We start from the raw sequence: 25,528 nt of genomic DNA on the forward strand, positions 1-25,528 counted from the left end.
GAACAGAAATGGTTTAAAATTGATTACTATCAGCCGTGGGGAACTTCTTTAAAGATAGGAAAATGTGTGGCCTGATCCAGATAGGAGTTCAGGGGGTTTTGAAGTTGCTGGGCTCCTTGTTTGAGTCATGGTGATACTGGTGAAGGAACTAGACTGTGTAGTAAATTATTACGGTGTGTGTCTGTGTGTATAAGTCAAATTCAAATGGGGGTCCCAAGCTAAGCTATCTCTTATGCTTGCCTGCCTCTTGATCATGAAGGAGCAGTGTGAGTAGAAGAGAAATATGTATTTTAATTACGAAATTAAATTGTATATTTACACTTTTAAAAACCAAAGAGCCATACACAAGAATGACCAATTTGAATGTGTGTAATTTTTTAAACCATAGCAATTCAAAATATTTTATTCACACATAAACCAGACACCTATGTTTGTCAAATACTGCAATACAATTGAACTATCACTTAGTCCCTTTCAGTTATGTAGCTGCCTATGACATATGTAAATAATTGTTCTAAACCTTAGTTTACAAGTTTTAAAACTGGTATATATCTTGCTGCATGTAAAATATTAAAAATTTGGATGAGAAAGTACTTTTCAGAACACAGTCTAGATGTGGATGAGTTTCATGTGGTGAAAATATTCTTTTTTCTAAAGGGGATTCATCAAGCTGTGAAGTGAATACATACCATCAGCATCCTGATGGAGCAGGAAATGGCTCCCTAGTGAATAATATGGAAAGGCTCTCATTTACAGACACATTGAGGAGACAAATCGTCAATGCAGAGAGTAGGCTGTTAAACACAAAAAGGAAGGAATGGAAAAAAGATAAAGACACACACAAAACAAGCCACCATGTACACGTGCATGCATGTGCACACACACACACACACACACACACACACACACAGTAACACACACAGTAAAAGGAGGCCATGGCCACAGTGAAGTACACCATGCTGATGCACACACATGTTGAGATACATACACACCCTGGGAAACACAATGAGATACAGACACAGACACACAGAGATACAGACACACACACACACACACACACACACACACACACACTCACACACACACACACACACTCACACACAAACACACACACACACACACACACAGAGAGACAGAGAGAGACAGAGAGAGACAGAGAGAGACAGAGACAGAGACAGAGACAGAGTTACAGACACACACACATACACAGATACACCCTCATACTGAGAAACATACACTGAGACACACTTACATTGAGATACACAAAGACACAGATATTGAAACACACAGGCAAAGACACATACCCTGAGACATACACTGAGATGCACATATCTACACACACACATGAAGACGCACAACCTAACAAGAGAATAATGGAAAGACTTACCGGTTCAATTTTTTTTTCTTTTTTTTTTCTTTTTTTATTAAATTATTAATATTTTCACATATACTTTCCCTCTCCCTCTCCCTCCCCCACCCCCATTCCTTCTCCCCCACCTCCAACCTACCCCCCACCCCATCCACCCGCCACTCCCCAGGCAGGGTAGGGCCCCCAACCAGGGTTCCACCAAGTCCACCAAATCTTCCTGTGCTGGGCCTAGGCCCCTCCCCATGTGTTCAGAGACAGAGCGAATCCCTTCAAGTGGGATGGGCTCTCGAAGTCCCTCCCACCCACCAGGGCAAAACGCCAGTCCACCTCCCTCTGGAGTCATTCATGATTTCTAGTTTCCTTGGGGTAGAGGATTATAGGCTGGTAAACCTTTGCTCTATGTCTAAAAATCCCAGGAGTGCAGGGGCCTCCCCATTGGCATCCATGATCAGGGGGCTGGATTAGTCCTGTACTGTCCTCCCAAAGAGCATCTGGGGTCGATATGCTTTCCCTTTTTCAGGCCAACTGTTTCTGTGGGTTTCTCCAACCAGGTACAGACCCCTTCGTTCTTCATTCCTCCCTCTCTTCAACTGAGTTCCAGATTTCAGCTCAGTGTATTTCTGTGGATGTCTGTCTCTGCTCTCATCAGCCACTTTACCGGTTCAATTTTAAAGAAGGAAAATAACTAAATCTTTTTGAATAAAACGTGACTTGTAAGTAGGCCAGAAATCAAATAGTAAAAGCTTGTAACTGCTTACTCTAAATTTGCCTATTTTACCTTTGCTCCTTTGTGTCCCCTATCCTGAAATCACACACCCTTCATGATTCTATCATGGTTTAGAGACAAAACCCTGAGTCTCATTATGTTGGACCCATGGTCACCCAAGTCTGGAAGTTCGTTTTAATTGTATGCTTATGTCAATTAGAGATTTGTCTTGAGTTTAGTCCAACAATTTTTGAGATTATAATATAATTACTTAATGTCTCCCTTTCCTCTCCTCCTTCCAAATCCTCCTATATACACTTTCATTGCTCTATTTCAAATTATTGGCCTCTTTTTTCATTAATTTTTATTGGAAGAATGTTTGCATATGCATATACATATATATTCCTAAGCACAACCTGCTCAGTCTGTATACATTACTTCTTTGTATGTATTACAAACTACTTTTTTATTGTGCACGAGAATATTAACAGGTGAGTTAGGTTTCCTGGAAGCTTCTAGCTGACTTGGCACCTTGGTAGGATGTTTCATTGAGTCTCTCCTCAATTAATCATTAAACTGAAGAATCTTGCATTGTGTCTGCTTTTAGAAGAATCCCTTTGTAATGGATCAGGATTTCATGAGGCTCTGAGAGCAGGGCAAATTTACAGAGTTTTCATCAACAATATTTTCTTATTACTTCTTTTATTCTTGAAATTGTATTTTAACTTTGCTCAAAATTGCAGCAAAGACCTTTACTTTACAAAGACAAGTTTTAACTGGTTTAATTTGCCTTCAGCTAGTAAGTGAAATTCTGCCACTACTTTTGTTTTAGAGAAAAAATAAAACAGGTTTTCAGATAAGAAAAATTACTACCATTAAAAATTAAAGAAACTGATTATATATCAAAAATCAGTGAATTGTATTATGTATACCATGCATATTTAATGAGAATGAAGTATGCTCTTTACTGCATTTTCTTTTTATTTTCAATGTTCTTATGAAATGGATATTTCAAATAAGTATTTGTATAATACTTATTTTAATATCTGTTTGGTCATAATGGTAGTATTCAAGTATATAGGATTGTATTGTCTATAACTATTCAGTCCAGTCTGTTGCATACACACAAATAACTAACATAAGAATTTCAGCTAACATCAACATATTCAGAAAGATTGCTGATTTCCTCCAAAACAAAAGTTCACAGAACAAAAGTGTTTTCCATGCATGTATGCATTTGTGTCTGCTTGAGCATGCACCTACAGTAATTATCCATTGTAATTAAAGAAAATAAAACCATTAGGAATGATTCATTGTTATCTTTCCAACAAAAGAAATCTATTGAGAAAATTAAAAGCAAAGTGATGACAACAGAAAACCTTGAGTGCAAGTGAGACCCAATGGATGCAAGTGTTTCTTGCACAATTCTAACAATTTGAGTGTGATTCTGGCATCCCAAGGTGCAAAGAGGCAACCGATTCCTCCGATTTGTCCTCTGACCTCCACATGCAAACTGTGGCATATGAATGCCTGTTCTCTGGTAAACACATACAAGCATGCATACACACATACACACACACACATGCACAAACACATGCACACGCACATGCACTCACACATGCACACACACACACACTAAATTAATAAAAGAAAAAACTTGGTGTTGTAACATATTATTTCAAGGCTTTCCACCAGTATGAGAACATCCATTTTCAATTAGGTAACACCTAACTTATATTGAAACATTTTAAGATAAATATTCCAAATAGAAGAACTTGATCATATATCTGTTAATAAAAAATAGCTTTGGGGACTTTGTAGAATCATGTGATTGCATAATGATGTTTATTCTTCCTTACAGGCAATACATTTAGTTAACTGATGAACACATAGGCATAGCCACATGAGTAATATTCACAAGAAGGATACAGTGACAAATACTGTCTTAGCTTAAAATGTGAATGCTGAATCAACATCAGCCATCACAGCTACATAAATTATAAATGAAAACAAGAACACTATTCTACAATAACATCAAGATTTATGAATAAACTGCAAGTCTTCTGAAAATTTAAGCTGTAAAAGATTCACTGTTAAATACTGTGTCCTTGGATATTCATAAATTCTTTCAAGGGTATTGCCTATAAATGTCTCCATATTTTTAAAGACTGTATTTCAAGTGTTGTAATATGCAGAAGAATCTCACATTTATCTATAGTATGTTCTTAAAAAAACTTTAGAGTCACACTAATTCTTGACAAGGGCATTGTATTATTAACACAGATGACATCCTGCTCCCATCCTGGTTCCCTCCAAGTTCAGTCAGTGAAAATTAAAGGTTTTTTTCATGTATTCATATTAATATCAAACATGTGATACTTACAGTAAGTAGAATTTTGCTACCCCAATGACAAACAGCAAAGCCCAAGTTCCAACACCCATGACATCATTTGGGAGCTTGTTAAAAAGGTATTGTCCCCATATTATCTTAAACATCCTGGATAAGAACCTGCATTTGTAATAACTGACCAGGTGACAGCATCACACACTGAGTTTGAGATGCACTAATTCCATATGATGCATTGACCGGTGATTTTTCTATAAAGTAAAGACATCTAAGTAGCTGGTATATCAATGTATCACTTGATGCCTTGGATATATTCTAGGAAATGTGCCACTGGGTGATTTCATCTTTCTGGTAACATCAAAAGAAGTATCATACTTAAATGGTACAAGTCAATCTATTCACAGGACCCCTTGATGTCATCAGGAGGGGCTAATATGATGTTTGAGCTTGTTACCAGAGTCATGTGGCACACAGATGCTAATCAAACTTTAAAAAATAAATATAACAGGTTAGTGACTACTTAAAAGGAATAAACTACAGTATAGACACAAATCAGTAACATCTATAGGCTTTACATAGCCCAAATTTTTCCTAAAAGTTTTGCTATGGAGCCCTACAGTAAATGACAGTTCCAATTTTTGTGGCTTACTTGTCTCCACTTCACATTATTGCTTATTATCTACATGTATGCTGCTCACTTTGGTGTTCATTCTGCATGATTATGAAGACACTCAGAAACAGCAGTTTCTACATTTTACGTTGCAGGATCATTTACGTTGTACAATTCCTAAAGAAACAACACAGTTTCCAAATTTCAGCTATAGTGGTGTTGCAGACTACAACTACCTCCAAAGTGAAAAAAAATGCTCACAAGCGCAATATATACTTTTATTTTAAACAACAGTACAACAGACACAATGACACAACAGGACCATAATTTTAATACTGGTAACATTTCTTGACAGGCTGAATTATAGGTCACATGTATTACTTCTACTCGGAACTACTTTAAATATTACCTTAAATAATGCTGTAAAGCGACAATCCTAACTATATACCAATTGCAAACAAAATGTGCTTTATTACTGCTTTCTTTTTCTTCAAATGTCAGCATTCAAAGTTCCTCAAAGTCATGTCCACTTGTGTTCATCGTTTCAGGGTGCATGACTCGTCCCATGAACAAGATTGTACCTGCATTAAGTTGGAAGTGAACAAAAGAGAAGAGTGAACAAAACAATGGGATACATATTTCCCACACGCATGCAACTAATAATGTATAAAAATAAAAATATACAATATCTTAATTTTCTAAAAGCATAAGAACATTGGAAACAATCTTAAAAATATGTATCATTTTGAAACAGAAAGCTTTTGTGGCTTATGAAATAATGTATTCACATAACACACTCACCAGTTTTCCTGTTCTTAATAAGGAAGAAAAATGGGTGGTCCACAATAACCTGAGGGTACAACACAGCCATCCTGCTAATTGCAATCATTCCTATGGTACAAAGAGAAAGCAATTACATGTCTGTGGATACATAAATACTCAGACTCCTGAGAATTTTTCAAAACAATCTATGTCTATTCATTTAATGAAAAAGCAACAATCTACAGAAAACCAGGACTATAAGACAGAAATTTTTTGAAGGTGTTAATATTTATACATAATATTTTAAAGAAAAAAACAATCACAACACATATACAAGTCATTTCTTCCCTCTAAACCATCAAAAATTTGTATGGTAATTTACTCTGCCTGTTGTAAAAAATGTTATTCTTACTCTAAGACAAGTATTTGTGCTTTAATTAAACTGCCTTTTCAATTACAGTAAGGGAGAAAAGAAAGAATTGTCAAAGTGAAGGCAGTCTTTCACATTTTCTAGTTACTTCTGTTGCCTGTAGTTAAGTGTTGTACTTTGAAGTTCTGTGGGTTTCAGTAATGACCAGGATGAAGTGACAAATGAAAATTTAACAGCCAGCCTGGCAGTGGTGGCACACACCTTAATCCCAGCACTCGGGAGACAGAGGCAGGTGGATCTCTGTGAGTTCGAGACCAGCCTGGTCTACAAGAGCTAGTTCCAGGACAGCCTCCAAAGCCACAGAGAAACCCTGTCTCAAAAAACAAAATAACAAAAACAAAACAAAACAAAAATTCAACAGCAAGCAGGGTATTCAGTCTCCCAAGTTCCTATTTGCTACAGTCTGATTAGTTATCTGAGATTTTAATCTTTTTTGATCACCTAAGACTGCTTCCTTTTCCTCTTGAAATTACTATTATCACTGAGGAGGTCAGAAATAATACATGTCAGTCAGCTAATAAATTACCAGGTAATAGAAAGTTTATGAAATTCAATCTTATCTGTTCAACATGCAATGGAAGCAATCCTAATGAGCAAGAGGATACTGGAAATGCAATGGTAAAGTCATACTGGGTGATCTAGTGAAATCACAGCTGTCAAAATGATCAAAGGTAGGGGTGGGGAGAAGCCTCAGTCAGCAAAGTTCCTGCCCCACCACTGTGAAGACCTGAATTCAGGTCCTCCGTATCCAGGCAAAAAGCTATGCATAGTAGCCGGCTGCACTTCAATGACAGTGATGGGGAAGTAGACTGCTTCTCTGAGGCTTGTTAGCCAGTTAGTCTAACCGAATCAGTAAGCTCCAGATTCAGTGACAAAATCACCTCAAGAAAATGAGATGGAGAATGCCCAACCTCTGCATTACAATCACCCCCACATAAGCATACATGCATACATGGGTGTACACTTAAACATATATTCATCACACACAAAAATAATGGAGGACTATTAGCCTGGAAATGGAACCTATGTCCATTTAAATTTTATTTATTTATTTATTTATTTATTTATTTATTTATTTATTTTGGTTTTTCGAGACAGGGTTTCTCTGTGTAGCTTTGGAGCCTATCCTGGCACTCGCTCTGGAGACCAGGCTGGCCTCCAACTCGGAGAGATCCGTCTGCCTCTGCCTCCCAAGTGCTAGGATTAAAGGCGTGCGCCAACAACGCCCGGCCCATTTAAAATTTTGCCTATTGGAAATCATTATCTTATAGCTATTATTATTTAAAGGTACTTAAAAGCATTTTTTTTTTTGTCTATCAACTCTTGTTTGTACATGTAATTTTTCAAAACCAACTTTCCACAGACAGAAGTTAAGAACTAACTTCCAAGAGTAATTAGAAAGGCAAAATGTTTGCATACCCACTAGGCGAATACTGACAATATTTGTGCAAACAGTGCAAAAGGGGGATCATCTTTTAGAGCTGTCACCATGCAATGCCTCACTGGGAGACTAGACATGGACCTACGGCACACTTCACATTCTACTGAAAATGCTCTGACTGCTTTAGCTTTCGCTTGACTTCTGACTCAGAAAAGAATGATGTCTTTGGTACGGTTTCAAAAAGGGATCTCCAATTCCACCCAGGATTCTTTAAAACCAGAAATTTTGGAGAAGTCAAAGAGCTCAGAAAATGACTTAGTGTCTACCGGAGGCTGCAGCTGCCTCTGACCCTTCTTCGTTAACCTCGATGAAGGACTTGTGAACAACTTTGGAGAGGAACAGCTCTTTCTTATCTGAAAAGAAGAAATGAGATCATTAGCGCCAGACACAGAAACACATTTGACCTCTTGGGTAAGTGAGTTTGAGAGCGCTGAGAAACCAAGATATTGATTAAAAAAAAAAAAAAGACAAAGACAATATAATGCTAGATTTTACATAAGGCATGAGAGAACTAAGGATGGTATGGTTTCAAATTTACCCTCATTTTATAACCACTTGTTAATTTGCCCCAATCTTTGCTCCAGTAATTTCCCACTGTATATTTCTCTTTTTTCCTATTGCTTAATTCTTACACTGCTCAGAGGAAGGGTAGCAGAAACTCTGTTTTTTAATAGTGATCTCAAATGATTTCATAAGGCACAATAAAAATATAATATCCATTGCTCTCTGATTTGAAATAAAAAGTACACAATGAAAAACAGTGAAGACCCAGAAATTAAAATAGTCTTTCCTTAAACCTAATCAATAATTGTTATAATATATAGGTGACACTTACTTGGTAAAATAAAATTGGCTTCTTGCCTGAAGAAATGTAAAAAAAGAATACACACACACACACACACACACACACACACACACACACACACACACATATATGTATATATATTGACATTCTAGTCTGGTTTAGTGGCTTATGTGAGTGCTTGCAAATACATCACTCCAAGATTAGATTAAGAATACATTTCTAGTAAAAGGAAGAACATTTTCTGCATTGAATTGCCTTTCAGCTTACTTTGAAATTAATGCTATTTGGGGCAGATTTATGACCCTAAACATTCTCTGCTCAGGTTCCAACCCCCAGAACTTTAGTCCATGACTATATTGAAAAAATGGAGTCTTAAAATGAAGTCACTGTAGAGGATTTTGATCAAATATGACTAGTCTACACTCAAGAGCAATTTGGACTGAGATAGCTACAAAGAAAAGCAGAGATAAAGTATTTCGTTTCATGTGTCGATTTGTCCAAGCCTTACTACTTACATACTTGAACAAACATTCTGGGTGTTTCTGTGAGCATGTTTTTTGTGTGAGATTAACATTTAAATCAGTGGGATTTGAGTAAAGCAGGTTGCTTTCCCAATGTGGTTGGGCATCATCCAATCAGCTGAAGAAGCTGAATTAGAACAAAGATCTCTTCAAAGCAAGGAGTAATTCAGTCCACAGATTGCATTGCCTTCAGTTGTGACTCTTCCTTGAGTGTCTGCTCTGTAGATTTTTCATTTCTTCATGTTCATTTCATTTCAAGCCTCCACAATATGTGAGCCAGTCTCTAAAAAGAAATCTATCATCTATCTATCTATCTGTCTGTCTGTCTGTCTGTCTGTCTGTCTATCTATCTATCTATCTATCTCTGTCTATCCCTCCATCCATCTACCTACCTACCTATCCATCTACCATCTATCATTTATCTCTCTATGTAAAATCTGTGTATCTATCTACATATCACCATCTATCTTCATCTATCTAGCCATCTAACTACCATATCCTATACACATGTAAAATATCTATAAACACACAAAATATGTATTATTGTCCCCCCCCACACATATACACATATGTCTTGTGTCTCTGGAGAAAATCAACTAATGTATCTGTGAAGATAAATAGAGAAGCTGTCATCTGTAAGCCAAAGAAGCAGATCTCAGGAAATGCCAATGCTGTCAACACTCTTAGTTTGGATTGTTAGCTGTAGAACTAGTGAGAACATGAATTTCTACTTTTTAATAAATCTTTGTATTAAAATACAATTACCTATTTTCCCTCTCCTTCCCTTCCTCCAAGCCTCCCATATACTCCCCCTGCTCTCTCTCAAATTCATGACTTTTTAAAATTGTTACACATACAGTACATAATGCCACACACACACACACACACACACACACACACACACACACACACACACACACACACTGAGATACATAAATACAAAAAATACATAAATACAAAAAAACCTGCTCAGTCTGTATAAAGTTACTTGTATAAATGTGAGTTCAAGACTGACTACTAGAATTTGAAAAACAACTTAGAAGTTCTTCCCTGGGGAAGACTAAGTTCCACAGTCTGTAATACTTTTCTGTGGAGGACCTAGCAAACTATAAATGTCTTTGAGTCCTGAGTTCAACTATTCCCCTAGATGAAAACAAAAGAATCATAAAATGCATTCCGACTACTTTTGAAAAAGGAGAAACACAGACAGCAAGATAGTCACTCAAATGTGTTCTACTCTATACAGTTCTATTTATTCTTCAATTCTAGGAAGTCTATGCTAAATTTCAGACAAATAAGTGTTTATATCCAGCACCATTTGTAGCTACAATCCAAGGGCTGGGTAGAAGCTAGGTTGATAAAATGACTACCACAAAAGTTGGAGGACCTGAATTAAGATCCCAAGTACCTGCTTGAAAAAGCAGTCATGATGAGAAGGCAGAGACTGGAAGACCATTGGGTCTTCCTGGCCTGCTAGGCTAGCCCAGTTAGAGAATCCCTCAAAAAAAAAAAAGAAAAAAGAAAAAAAAGAAAAAATTAGATGGAGAAGAGTTGAAGGAGACACTTGATTTGACCTCTGACCTCTACATGCACATGTATAGAGGTGTACCCAAAACACACATATATACCTGAATATACACACACACACACACACACACACACACACACACACACACACACACACACAGAGAGAGAGAGAGAGAGAGAGAGAGAGAGAGAGAATTGCAAACGCATGCATGCAAAAAAACCTCACAATTGATTTACCATTAGAGTGTTGAATAACATAACTAACTGTGACCTAAAACAATGTACATTTTCCCTCAAGTTTTCAAAAATATACAATTATCTTCTATACATGGAAAACAATATTCACCAACTTTTTTGGTACATTTGGTAAACATTTGGTACATTTGGTGTTTTGAATAATCACCATGGTAACCAACAATGACATCTGTGAATATACTTCTAATAGGGATCCATTTCCTTAGATTATATTTGGTATCAGCAATAATTATCACATTATTAAATGGCCCATCTTTTATATTTCCTTACAAAATACATTTGATGACTAAAAGAAAAATAAAATGCAACCAAAATTTATATGTAAACATCAAATATAATTAGCTCTCTCTCAAATCCCAATACTTCTTTTGCCTTTATTTAACAAAGGGGAAAATATGAACCATTTGATTATTCAGCTATCTTTTTTTAAAGATGTTATTTATTTACTATGTATACATGTATATCTGCACACCAGAAGAGGGCACCAGGTCTCATAACTGATGGTTGTGAGCCACCATGTGGTTGCTGGGAATTGAACTCAGGACCTCTGGAAGAGCAGTCAGTACTCGTAACCTCTGAGCCATCTCTCCAGCCCTATTCAGGTATCTTTTAATTGGCAAAAGAAACACATGAATCCAAAGGCTGAGAACATATAAACAATTTAGTAGTTAACTGATAACTATTTTCAAAGCCTGATTCTGTCTTCATTCTTTCAGTTAACAGAAGCTCATAAATCAAGACATAATCATGGCTCTGAACATAAAAGCAGTTGAACTCAGTTCCTCAGGACCGTGCATGCTCAGCCTGCCAGCTTAGCCCCACTTAAATACTCTGAAGGGAAGTTTACAAAGACAATGATCATTCAGCCATACCAGCTTGCAGAGACAAAACTGCATGTGGGAGACCTCTGGTAATGTATGCATTTGACACCTGGAAACAGGAAAAACATGATCCCTTTACATGTAGCCTCTGTCCAAGTGGTGGAGGGTCAGGGAAAGGTGGATAAATGGACAGAGCCTTACAGTTAAGTAGGAGTAAGACGTCGAGGTTGTTAACTGCAGATGATAACACTCTGTGCATTTCAAAAGACTACACCAAAGCATTTCTGAATTTCTTTTTATCATAAGTGAATAAATGTTTAAGGAGATAGATGTGTTTTGCCTGATTTAAGATGACCCAGATGGTAAAGTGATTGGCAATGTAAGCCTAATGACTTGAGTTTATTCTCCAGAACTCACATAAAGGTAAAAGATGTGAAGTGGCTCTACAAAGTTGTTCCATCATGGCACATGCCACTACACAATGTTCACACAAATAATAATAAGTAAAAATTCATTTTAAAATGTAATTTAAATTTTAAAATAGTATACAGCGTACATGTGTACTTGAAATGTTACATGGTACACCATTAAAATGCAATTTTTCTATTATTTATGTCAGCTGAGAGTAAAATTTTAAATTAAATCCGATGACATGTAGAAATGAATGTTTACTAAGTTGCAGTGGTTGTCACAGAATGTCAGAACAAGGTGATGGAAAGGTTGTAATGCCTACTTTACACAGCATGAACCCATGCAGGTGCAAACCAATTATACTCTGCTGAGCTCTCCTCCTCCCTTCTGTCCCTCAGCCTGTCTCTGAGGGTATTTCATACTTGGGTAAGTCCTAGCACCTCCCCAGGGCAGCCTCTCCCTCATTCATTCCACATTCTTTACCCTTCATGCTCTGCTCTTGTCATTTGAGTTAAAAATGCTCCATCTTTGCTCCTGGTTTGCTTCCCCAGATCTTCCCTTAGCCTCTGTGCTCCAATGACTCAGCTTCTACCCCAGGAGACTTCTCTTGCTTTTCTGATTCCTGTATCTTTAAATTAGATGTGACCATGCTTTTCCCATAGACCCCAAACTGATTCTATTAAGCCTTTCTAATATATTACACCAGCATTAATGTCTGCCTTCTCCTGGACTGTCACCTTCCTTAAGGCAATGACTGTGCAATTCATCAAAGTACCCCTACTTTCTGGCACATTGCTGGGCTTAAAATGTAAAGTCCTGAATGGAGGGAATACTCTGCTAATGTGCGATTTTCTACTATTAACCCAGAACACCATTCTGTACAAGACTTGGTAATGGTTTAATGAAAAGTCTTAGTTTTTTCATGATGTGAGATTGTGGGTGTGCCAACTTTGTGTGACAATGCATGGACACCATGACCATAGTTTGGCTCACAATTATGCCCATGAGGTTTATTTTTATAATAAAATACATGCTAATAAAAGTAAGTGTTCCAAGAAAAGAGCAATAAGAGAGGGAAAGGGCACAAAAGTCACATGCACTAAGAGGCTTAAAAATTGGATCAAGTTTAAAAGTAGCAGTAATAGGATCTGGCTGGCCAGTGTTACTGTCTATATTTCAAAGGCAGCAAAGCAAAGATTGACTCTGGTGTTCATATTTCCACAGCATGACTAATGCCACCCAATAGTTAATTTGGTGTCTGCAGATGTAAAAATCCCAGACACTTAACATGCAGAAAAAAATCTATTACTATAGATGTACATATAGGAAATAAGTATGCTCCCACCACCTTGGGATAATCTTCAAACAATCATATTAAAGTAAAATATCACTGTAAGTGGCTTGAGCAAGCATGTATCGGTGGCAACAAAATTTTAAGAATAGATGAAGACATGTAGAAACACAAGCAAGTTTATGTTCATGGCTCCTTATGCTTGTACTTGGACTTCATCCTGGCCAATTGATAATCGGGAGCCCTCTGTCCTGTGTTCATGTGGCTGCATGCATTTGTACAGCTACAGATGTGTGCACATGGATGCCAGGGGTCAACCTTTGGTATCCTCCCCAAGAGCCATATATTTTGTTTTATGAGACAAGGTCTTTCAGTGGCCAGGAGCTCACTAATTAGTCTAGTCTGGCTGGTCAGAGATCCCCAGGGATCTGCCTGTACCCCTACCTCCCCAGCACAGGCAGCCCCACCTTTTAATGCAACTTCTAGGGATTGAACTTGGTGCTTGCATGTCAAGCACTGTAACTCCTTAGTCTACAAATGTTTCTTTCTTCTTTTTAATGCTGTTTTTTGTTTGTTTGTTTGTTTGTTTGCTTCGTTTTGTGTTTTGTTTTGTTTTGTCTGCACATGGGTCCCAAACGGCCTTCTCTTCTGGCCTGTAGGCACTGCTGTTTGGTTCCACTTTCCTCCAGGCAACCAGGACCCAGACTTTTTACAATGGACAAGATGGGAACAAGCCAGCAAACACTAAGCTACCCAGAGGGGAGCTAGGCAGGAAACCAAACCCTTGTAAAGAAAACAGGGCAAAGCACTAAAGCATTCATTCAATGGCTGAGCAAATATTCCTTGAGCAAGTGCTCCATTTGAGTTATTGTGCAGGGCACAGAGGCTCTGAGCATCTGAGAAACACATCGAGCTGGCAGGGTGATCATCAGGCAAGTGTTGGCCTCTGCTTTATTTGTGGCCCTGTTTCTGAATAGAGCCTATTTAAATAGACTTCTCCATCACCAAGGGCAGGCTTAAAATAACAAAATGAAGAGAGTATCATAGCAAAACCCTACATACCAAAAGTGCCTCTATGTGACCATATTTTTAGCTCCAGCCCCACCCATGAAACTTTTGAAGAATGTCCCAGAGCCTGACTTCTCACAGATTAGAACAGAGTGGTTTTTTCTTTTTTCTTTTTTCCAGAAGCAGAAATTGTTCACTTATTTGCTTGTTCATGTACTGAGTATCTAGAGTTCATAGACATACTATGAACACTTCACAACCCTTTCCACATAAAGGCACGTGGGCATAAATAAAAGAGCAGTAATAAAGCAAATACAAGCGGCCATGATTCCCAGATGTAGTTTATATACCTGGGAATACAAGATAAGACCGTATGGCGGTTGGTGACAGAGGCAGTGTGGCACATCTCTGTGGAAGTGTCAAGTAGGGAAGATGGGAGGGTAAATGGGAGCTGAGACCAAGGGAATATGAAGGAACTGGCCAGGGGAAGAGCTGAAGGTGCAGGTGTAAACAAGTGCAGAGACAGATTCAAACTGAGCATATTTAGGGAGGGAACCAAAAAAGTCCCAGTGGCCTGAGTATGGGAAGTAGAAAGGGTGGGGAGTAGAGAGAAGCAGCTTTCTGTAAACCCAGGCAGCATCCATTACCATGCTCCCCGTATTTCCCACTCATCTTCTACCCCACATCAACACCGTGCTTATCTCTGAAGACAGAGTGACATCTAGCACACAGTCACTGCTTTGATACAGCTTGTAGCTCAGGCACACGTGTATAAACAGAGAGTCCAAGTGAAACGAGAACCACCAAGATAACAGATGTAGGTGTGAAACACTGCCATGTTCCAGTTGAAGAAAACCAAACTGCCTAGGAGGAGAACAAGATGCCAGGCAAAGGTGTCAGCTGGGCTGGTTCTGGAAGAATAAGTAGAAGAGTAGAAAAGGAGGAGGCAAGGTCATTTGACACATGAATACAATTACAAAGTGGGAGAAATGGAAGGACTCGAAGGGCTCAATGGTGTGTAGACTATGAGCAGGTTGGGGAGCAGCAGACAACGTTTCTCATGTTAAGAGCTTTGACCATGGGGTTAGAGAGCTTGGGCTTTGTCTAGAAACAATGGCATACACTTGCTTTGAGTTTAGAAGATAGCAGTCAAGAGATAATTTGGATGAGCAAATACCTAGGGGCAGGCAGATCAAGTTCACTTTTGCAACAGTCAGGCAAAAAAAGTAGAAAAAAAGCAGAATTGTGGCAGTGAAAAAGGAACAAGCCCTCTGGCTTACAGTGAAAGGAGAAAGAGCAACAGGGGGCAGGATACAGGAGCAGGGCCAGCATCAATCTACAGAGCTTGCATCCAACCTGAATATGCCTTTCACTGTGTCTTTTTAAGTCCTTTATTTTATTGGCTTTTTTATTAAAGCTTGTACTTTATGCTGAAGGATTTAGTAGTCTCTTTTTCTTGTCCTTATACTTTCCAAGAAGATTACCTATCAATCCAAATGCCATTCATTTTCATTATAAAACAACCTTCCTCTATAATAGAATCCTTGCTGCAGCTACCTGAGCATTTTAAACGAAGCCTGAGAAGAAAATGGTTCTCAGCACTGTGCATTCCACGTTTGTTGTATGAGTCTTTACTGTGCTTTATGTTAATGGGATTTAGCATCAGAAGCAATGGATATCAAATTGAGATGGAGAAGTCAACTTAATAAATATTGAGCATCCTACTCATTTACATCTGTATTCAGTGAGTACCAAGCAAGTAAGAGTGGTAGGCACTGAGGACACATGCATCAGAATCAAATCTTTGGGGCATTTACATTCTACCCGGGATACTAGATGCATAAGTAACATAAATATGAAATAAGTTGTGTGGTGTGCAACAAAGAAAACAAAATACTAGGGATTTAATGAGTAGTTGCTTCTAGTGATGCAATCATGGCGGCTTGATGAAATACGGGCTATCTGGAGGTGAGGCTCAATTCAGGTGGAAGAGATTTCCCAGATGTGAGGGGTTGGGGAGATAGGCAGAGCAAGTGTTCCTAATGACTGGAACACAAGCTAAGTTGAAGGACTGAACTTTAGAGGGAGGACCTCTCAGTTCCCTGTGCAACAGGGAACAGTGAGCTGCAAAGCGAAGGAAGCTCGGAGCCTGTGCAGCGATGCGTCTGAGGGGGACTATTAAAGTGATTAATCTTGGCAGTGGAAGATACAACAGATTAGGTTAGAGAGAGAGATTGGAAACCATTTAGCAGAGCATTGAAGTAGCCTAGGGCAGCCCTAAGAAGCATTCCCACAAGAGTGGATTCAAAGGGATTAAAAATGGAAAAGCCTCCCCGAGAAGTCTCAGTGAAGGATTTCAAGTCACTCAGTTTCCCCTGAAGCAAAAGGAGCTGATGCAGGTAGTTTGTTTTTTTCTCCATTTGTGCTTTAAGAATCTAGTGTTTTTACCACCATGGAGTAGTTTTTTGGTTTTTTTTGTTTGTTTGTTTGTTTTTGTATTTTTAATTCTTTCAAAGGTACAGATTCATTCCACTATTGTTTTTAAATATCTTTTTTAAACTTTAAGTAAAATTTTTGTTGACATAGAAACACATGTGCAAGGTAACATTCCAAATAGTACCAAGCTCTGTAAGAAATGAAAGGTCTAGGCCGGTTAGATGACTATGTGTAAAGAGCATGCCATACAAGCATGAGGACCTAAATTCTGATCCCCAGTACTCATGTGAAAAGGCCAGATGTGTACCAATACATCTGTCACCGCCCCCCCCCAGCTGTGAGAGGACATGGCAAGCAGATCCCCGTGGCTTGCTGTACAGCCTGTCTAGCTGAAATGATTCTCAACATTTCAATACTTCTTTCTAAACACATTGAAAGACGTCTATACATACTCTCTTCCATCCTTTGCAGGGAGTTTCATTTGACTTTTGCCGTATTTTCTCCCCTGTGCCCATAATGTTTTCTCTAACCGGTGTTGTCCCAGCCTCGAGTCACTGCTGACATTTAAGATCGGGTACTTAGTCATTGTGGGACCCTGTGTTGTTCATTGAGGATGTTCAGAGGCACAACTGGCCTCCAACTGGAAATGGACCATTTCCCATTACGATACATAAGAGGGTCTTGAGCTATTGCTGACTCTTCCCTGTGGTGGGAGTGGAGAGGAAACGTGACCTTGAGAATCACTGTTAGTGGTTCTTCCAGTATTTCTTATAATAAATTGGCTGCTATGTCTTTCTCCCCATAAGTACCCCATGCTTTGGGGACGGAGGCATGGCTCAGTGGTTAGAAGATCTAGCTGCTCTACCAAAGTACCCAGATGTGATTTCAAGCACCCTCAACTAACAACTTTCTAGTCCCAGAAGATCGGCCACCTTCTTCTGGCTTTGTTGGGCACTATACACATGTGGTACACAAATATACTTTAAGCTAAATATCCTTACACATAAGCATAAACAAATAAAGTTTAAAGCTGTTCGTGTTTCTTTCTTTGGGTCAGGTAAGATTTTTCTTAAATGTGTAACATAGCACTTTTCTTATTCATTTGCCTCACTAGCAGGTGTTTTGAGAAAATAATAGCCACAGCACAAAATATCACTCGCTTAATATATCATTAACACCCCCATAAACCTTAAGAAAGCATTAACTAAACACATGCAAATACTTTTATTGTGTCCTTGTGAGGGTCACTAAGAATTAGAGAACCTTTCACTGTCAAGGTTTTGTGTTATATGGAGAGGTGAAAATTTACTCTTCTAAAAAGGATTTGAACCATGGAAGGTAGAGCATATGGTGCTCAAATAACCAAGGCCAAGAAATCACACTGAAATTAAAAGAAGCAGAGGCAAACAAAGGGATGGTTCATAAATTAATGAAGGAGAAAGGGAAGAGAAAGGGAGGGAGAGAAGTGCTAAAGAGGGAGGGAGAAAGGAGGATTAGTTGGGGTGGCTGGCATGCTAGAGCTACCACTGTTTAATGGAACTCCTAATTTAACAATGCAAGAGTTCTCACTGCAAATTGTAAGTGGTTTACTTCAGATTCATTGAAGCAATACAAAGCCTAAACAGGATGGTGTTTAAGATGGCAAGTGCTGGTTGGTAAATGACTTCTCAAGTGTGTAAAGTGGACCGAAATAGCCTTATTTCCTTCTTCCCTAAACCTGCTTTAGTGTCCAGCAAACATTTACTGTGTGCCAACTCTTTCTAGTAGGTTTGGTCAAATAACTAGACACTTTGCATACAGACTACTAAAAACTCTCTGAAAGATTTTAGTTTTATTCCAAATCTCCAAGCCATCTGATTCATAGCAAACATTATGGTTTGCTGTGGTAGGAAAATCAACGAAATATTACTTTATGAACCTAACTATGTCTAAAATTGTAAGTCACGCTGATCACAGTGATTGACTTGCTTTAGCAGAGCTAACCCCTCAGAACTGAGTGGCAGTTGATATTATATTTGGGTAAAATATCTGCCTGAATGCTTGGGAGACAGTGAGGAATCACGGTAAAGAAAGTAGAATGTAATTATCCAGCGGGAACTCAGCCAGTAGAGTAAGATCAATGTTCTAAATTTATAAGGAAGACAGCATTAGAATTTTATGCTATGCTTCAGCTATGAATATATTTCTAACTCAGGTATAGAGACAGCAGATGATCTTTCTTAACTCCAATAGTCTGGCCTTCCTGACTATGCCAATGTGGGGCTTTTAGCTCTAAGAACTTGGACATGAGCCCTGAAGACATTTACTAAAGGAAAATACTTCTCTCTTGCATAGACAGGGTCATCTACACAGTAGGCTCTTAAAGAATATCTGTTGGTGCTTAGGGCATCAAGCTCCCTGAATGAGGAGCAGAAGTTACATCACCAAATACATCAAAAACATCATTCTCAGCTCATTGCTAGAATCTGAGTGATGCTCAGTAACAACTCTCACTATCCTAACCCTGAGAGAGCAAGTATTAGGATTTTTGAACCCTATGATTCTCTCTCTCTGCTAGTGGGATTGCAAACTCATACAGCCACTTTGGAAATCAGTATGGCGGTTCCTCAGTAAAATGGGAATCAGTCTACCTCAAGATTCAGCAATTCCACTCTTAGACATACACCCAAAGGATGCACATTCATACAACAAGGAATCTGTTCAACTATGTTCATAGTAGCATTATTTGTAATAGCCAGAACCTGGAAGCAACCTAGATGTGACCCTCAACTGAATGGATTGAATGGATTGAAAAAAAATGTGGTACATTTACACAATGGAGTACTACTCACGGGAAAAAAGGGCAATGGAATTTTGAGATTCGCAGGCAAATGGATGGAACTAGAAGAAACCTAGTCACAAAAAAAAACCAAACAAACATGGTATGTACTCACTCATATATGGATTTTAGACATAGAACAAAAGACTACCAGCCTACAATCCACACCACCAGAGAACTGGGAAGCAAAGAGGACCATAAGAGAGACATACATGGTCCCCCAGAGAAAGGGAAAGGGACAAGATCTCCTGAGCAAATTGGGAACATTTAGGGAGGGGAGAAGGAGTTAGGAGAAAGAGAAGGGTAGAAGAGGAGGGGAGAGGAGGACATGAGGGAGAGGGAAGATCTAGTCAGGGGAAAAATAGAGGAGAGCAAGAAAAGAGATACCATCATAGAGGGAGCCATTATAGGTTTAAAGAGAAATCTGGCACTAGGGAAATGTCCAGATATCAAGGTTGACAACAACTAAGAATCTAAGCAATAGTGGAGAGGCTACCTTAAATGCTCTTTCTCTATAATGAGATTGATGACTACCTTATATGCCATCCTAGAGTCTTCATCCAGTAGCTGATGGAAGCAGAAGCAGAGTTTCACAGCTAAGCACTAAGCCAAACTCCTGGAATCCAGTTGCAGAGAGGGAGGAGTGATGAGCAAAGGGGTCAAGGCCAGTCTGGAGAAACCCACAAAAACAGCTGACCTGAACAAGGGGAACTCATGAACCCCAAACTGATAGCTGGGAAACCAGCATAGGACTGGCCCAGATCCCCTGAACACAGGTATCAGTTAGGAGGCCTGGGCAGTCTATGGGTCTCTGGTAGTGGAACAGTATTTATTCCTAGTGTATGATTGGACTATGGAAAGCCATTCTGCATAGAGGGATACTCTCTCAGCCTAGACACATGTGGGAGGGCCTAGCCCCTGCTCCAAATTATGTAACAAACTTCCAAGATCCCTCATGGAAGGTCTCACCCTCCCTGGGGAGCAGAAATGGGATAGGATAAGGAGCCTGTGGGGTGCAGGGGAGGAGGGGAGGGAGAGGGAACTGGGATTGACATATAAAACAAGATTGTTTCTAATTTAAATTAAAGAGAGAGTGAAATAAAAGAAATCCATGAGAAGTGATAGGCATAGGATCATTATTTTGAAAAGCTTTTTATGAATAATATTTAATTAATAATTATTTTTTACCTGACATGGCAGTCAAATTTGCATCTTTGATGAAAATTTCAGTGACTCCAAGGGCTTTAAAGATGTCTTTTAAATCAATTTCCTGCTCCACTGTGAACCTGGAGAACATATGGCAAGAAAGTATTTCACTAACAACAGCTTCTTACCGGAACAAGGATATAATGCTCAGAATGTTGATGACAAAAGTGTTTTTTTTTTAAGATTTTATTTATTTATTATGTATACAACATTTTGCTTCCATGTATATCTGCACACCAGAGAAGGGCACCAGATCTCATAGTGGATGGTTGTGAGCCATTATGTGGTTGCTGGGAATTGAACTCAGGACCTCTGGAAGAGCAGTCAGTGCTCTTAACCTCTGAGCCGTATCTCCAGCCCAAAAGTGTGTTTTATAGTGGATAAATGATGCTAAAGCTGACTATTGACTGAAAGAAGTACGTGATTGTTTTTATGAAAATGGTGGGATCAAAATTGGAGAAGGGAAAGTTTTCCTTTGCAAGTCGTACCAATTACAGATAGATTCATGGCTAAGTGTGACAATCTTTGTCCATTCTCCTTATCAATGCCAGGACTCCTATCTGGCTTGAACCTATGTAGGTTGTGGTCAACACAAAAGAAACTTGAATTTAATGGCATTTTGTCAACTATTTGCCTTATATTTTTTGTTTGGAATTGTTTTTTTGTCCTATTTGTCTTTGGATTGTATATTTTGATTTGTGTGGTTTCTACGTATTTGGGGGAGTGAGTTGGTTGTGTGAGTATGTGAGAAAGAGAAAAGAGAGATTCTTGCTATTGTTTGTTTGATTTTTAGAGAGAGTCTGTTTGGAGTTGTGTAGATAAAAGGATCAAGAAAATCTAAGAATTAGTGAAGGAGAAAGCGAAATTAGAATATATTGTATAAAAAATGATTTTTTCAATTAAAAAAGATGGATCAAAGTAAATGACATAACACAATAGGATTTAAATTCACTAACAGAAAAAACATTTGGTATATTGACATGAAAAATGATTGTTTCTAAATAAAAAAACTATAAAAATATTTGCTATGGACACACAACTTCAAAGGAGCTTTGAAGTTAGGTTCTATTAAGTACTATGTAAAACTTTTTAAAGGGGCCAGTGAGATGGCTCAGTGGATAAAGGGATTTTCCATCAAGCCTAGTAACTGGAATCTGATTCCCAGAACCAACACAGTGGAAGGAAAAAGTGACCCTAGAAATTGTTCTCTGATTTCACACATTCATAACCCCCTCCCTCCCCACACACATACACATAATAATAAATATAAAAACATTTTTAAATCCATAAATGATTAATTCTCAAAATATTCTGATAATTAGTAATATCTATGGTGTTTTTCAAGCTGATAATAATTAACCTTAAATTTACCCACAAATTTAATCAGGCTCTGTTTTTCTTTCTTTCTTTTATGTGTTTTTTTTTCAATATCTGATCAATTAATGCTTCCTCTCCATCATCCACCCACCATGGATAGGGTTAAACAAGTAGAAAATTTGACTGTACAATTAATACAATAAGCATTTCAACCCCATGAAATATCTTATATTAAAAAATCATCACTGTGTTTACATTAAACTGTGGTACATATAGAAGCATGTTTTCATGATACTACTACAAGAAATTACTTATCAATGAAAATGAGGCAAATATTATATCTTCAGTTTTTTAAGATTTTACAATTAGAGTAGAGCTTTTGCAAACAAAAAGGGACTTCATTTTTTGTTGTTGTTGTTGTTTTTCGAGACAAGGTTTCTCTAGGTAGCTTTTGGAGCCTATCCTGGCACTTGCTCTGAAGACCAGGCTGGCCTCAAACTCACAGAGATCTGCCTGCCTCTGCCTCCCGAGTGCTGGGATTAAAGGCATGTGCCACAGACGCCCGCCCGGGCTTCATTTTTTAAGGGATTTTGAATTATGGACAAAAATGTGTCAACTTTGCAAGAAGGAATAAAACACTAATTATCATAGCCATAAATGGAACATTAACTTTATATAAATGTTTTCTATGGTAAAGCTTTCTGGCTAATATATATAATATCTCCATAATTATCTCATGTTATTAGTCATTCTATGAAGAGATATTGAATGAACATGCCTTTGCCTTTTTAATTTAATAAAGAAAAATGTGTTTAATACTTTAGAAACAAAACAAAAATATGTCAGAAAGAAATGTTTTCCTTTTTCTGATGCTGCCTTTTGCTGACTACAAATGCTGCATATAAATTTTTAGACAATGGGCCATGTGTAAGGAGTAATCCTGTTTAGAGGTACTGCTGACCATGCTAGGTACCACTGACCATGTCCACTTGGGTGTGGTCAGAGTGACATAGCAAGGGTTTAAGTATGAGAGAGGCACACACTCAACCCTGGCTGAGCGGACATCTGCGGGTCCCTCTGGCTCTGGTGTAAACCTGGTCACTGGCCCTTGCATGAGTACTATCCCTTTAATAAACTACCTGCTGGCAATCTAATTCTGACTCCATTTCGTTCAGTGTTAGCCGTGTCTTCAATGAGATAAACTGGATCGTCCACTACACATTACATTTGCATAGTTTCTGACACCATAAGAACTAGCAAGAAATAGTGTTTAAAAATACTCAGACATAAAGAGGAATAATTGGGGGAACTAATTTGGGCAGGTTAATGTTTCCCAAATTAGACCAAGAGACAACTCTCTGTAGATCAAACATACTAATCCAAATACTGAAATTTACTATATTTTTTTACTTTAAATTAGACTTCTATTGATTGTTTAAAGCAAAATATGAATATTCATTTTGAAAACAGAATTCTTCAGTTTAATGTTTGTAATAGCTTGAATAGGAAAATCTACACCAGTCCAAGTATCTAAAATCTAGCTTTGTCTAAGATGTTTGTTCCAAGTTAACAAAAGTTGTCAATAATTTCTAGTTGTCTATTCCTGTCTGTTTGTCCTTTGCAAGCAACTGAAAATCCTGTCCAATCATCAACTCTTCTTTTATTACAGACTATTAGCCCATCTATCTATTACTGTCCCGCCTCAAACACATTTTACATACCCCGTCCTGTTTCTTATCATGATGTCAGATAACCTGAGAGGGAAATCATGTTTTTTCTAGGATACCCCCCCCCAAAAAAAAGAAAGAAGAAAAAAGAAAAGAAAAGAAAAAATTGAAATGTAAAAAAGCTAAGCCACTTGCTCAAGTCAGACAGATTAAAGGGAAAAATGAAGATAGTAGATAGTAGATCTTTCTGACTGTACCAGTTTTCCAAATTCCCTACAGATCTCTGGCCTCACACTTAGTATGTAGCTGAAGATGGCCTTGAACTTCTGATCCCCTGGCACCACGTCTGGAATTCTGGGATTAAAAATGTGTATCACCATACACAGTTCATGCAGTGCTAGGAACAGACCCCAGAGCTGCAGGAATGCTAAGCAAGCACTCTACCAACTGAGCCACACCCTCAGGCTTCTACTCTATCACCCTTAAGGATGGTTGGTGTTTTATACTGTCCATGTAAACTCTAGTATAGCTGAAATTGAAAGTACCTGTTTGGTAGGACAAGACAGCAGTTATGGAAATACAAGCTAGAATTTTTGGAATAATGTCTCCCTGTGAAAACTACATGAGTTATTAAAAACTGATCCTTGAGAATACCTCGAGTATATCTATTAGAGTCATTTTTATGTTTGCTCAAATTGGGGCGTAGAAGCCACTACCTTCATCAAATGCTTAGAGGCTCTAAATTCTACAGAATGCACACAGCTTTGTAGTTGATTATTACATCAAACACCTGTTTCAAAACATTCACTTTGTTACAAAAGAAAAATCAAATGTATCTCCATTGAGCTATTTACCCTTCCTATCTGAGTATTAGCCATGCAGAGGGAGAGTTCATAAAACTCCTAAAGAAATGGAGACATGGTAGTTAGTATTAGCAATAGGCATTTTTAAAAAGCAAGGGAACTAAACTATTTCATAGTTGAAGAATAACTCTTAGAAAATGAAAATTTAATTTTCTTCTGCTACCATATTTTATTTTTCAGAGGACATGACCTGGAAGAGACATTTCTAGTGAGTTTGGATGAGTTCGAATATATAGTACTTCTTAAGCACTCATTTAGTATTCTGCAAAAATACCCGTAAGTAACTGTATCTTCATAGAATGGAAGCTTTTGGAGACACTACACTTAGCTTATGAAATTTAATTACTGAAGCATTAACACTGTATTGAATTTGTTGTGTGATCAAAAGGAACTTCTTATGAGGAAAACTATTAAATTCATAATAAAAAGATCATGAAATGAGTTTAAACATGGGTTAAATTGTTTACAAATTTGAGCCTTACACAATATTTGATATTTAATTATGAATGTTGACAACAAAATATTAGTTATAAATATCCTTGTTCATAAAAATATATGAAATAAATTTTTATATTTTAACAAATTGCTATCATTTGTTAGATATTCAATGACTACTTCAGAATAGACTAGAATTATTAGAATCTTTCTATGTAAATGTATCATCATGGAAAGTGATTCTTAGATGCCTTAAATATTTGGGTTATGATTACTTTAGTTTCATAAGAATACTAATCAAGGTATAGTTATATATATATATATATATATATATACACATATATATATGAAGAGTTTATCATTCTCTTGCTACAAATATCAATACCACTAGATATTTTTCATTTACAAAGGCAAATCATCAGCTAAGTATTTGAATAAAATAGGCATTTACATAAATTAGAACTTTTGAACATCACTTTGGA

The 25,528-nt window shown here is 37.8% G+C and overlaps 1 protein-coding gene across 5 annotated transcripts in view; it reads right to left on the reverse strand.

The window, feature by feature from the left end:
* Positions 1-3,901: 3,901 nt before the first annotated feature.
* Serpini1 (serpin family I member 1) overlaps positions 3,902-25,528 on the reverse strand; it is an 85,263-nt gene continuing 63,636 nt past the window's right edge. For all 5 annotated transcript variants that reach the window (XM_027391801.2, XM_027391799.2, XM_035450782.1 and 2 more), the window contains 4 exons: positions 20,747-20,844; positions 7,932-8,018; positions 5,834-5,923; positions 3,902-5,613 (listed from right to left, as the gene is read on the reverse strand). In XM_027391801.2, the coding sequence (XP_027247602.1) occupies positions 5,537-5,613; positions 5,834-5,923; positions 7,932-8,018; positions 20,747-20,844 (352 nt within the window). In that variant the 3' untranslated portion in view covers positions 3,902-5,536. The remainder of the gene's footprint in view (positions 5,614-5,833; positions 5,924-7,931; positions 8,019-20,746; positions 20,845-25,528) is intronic.

The sequence above is a fragment of the Cricetulus griseus genome (assembly GCF_003668045.3).
Source record: "Cricetulus griseus strain 17A/GY chromosome 1 unlocalized genomic scaffold, alternate assembly CriGri-PICRH-1.0 chr1_0, whole genome shotgun sequence".
NCBI classification, from domain to species: Eukaryota; Metazoa; Chordata; class Mammalia; order Rodentia; family Cricetidae; genus Cricetulus; species Cricetulus griseus.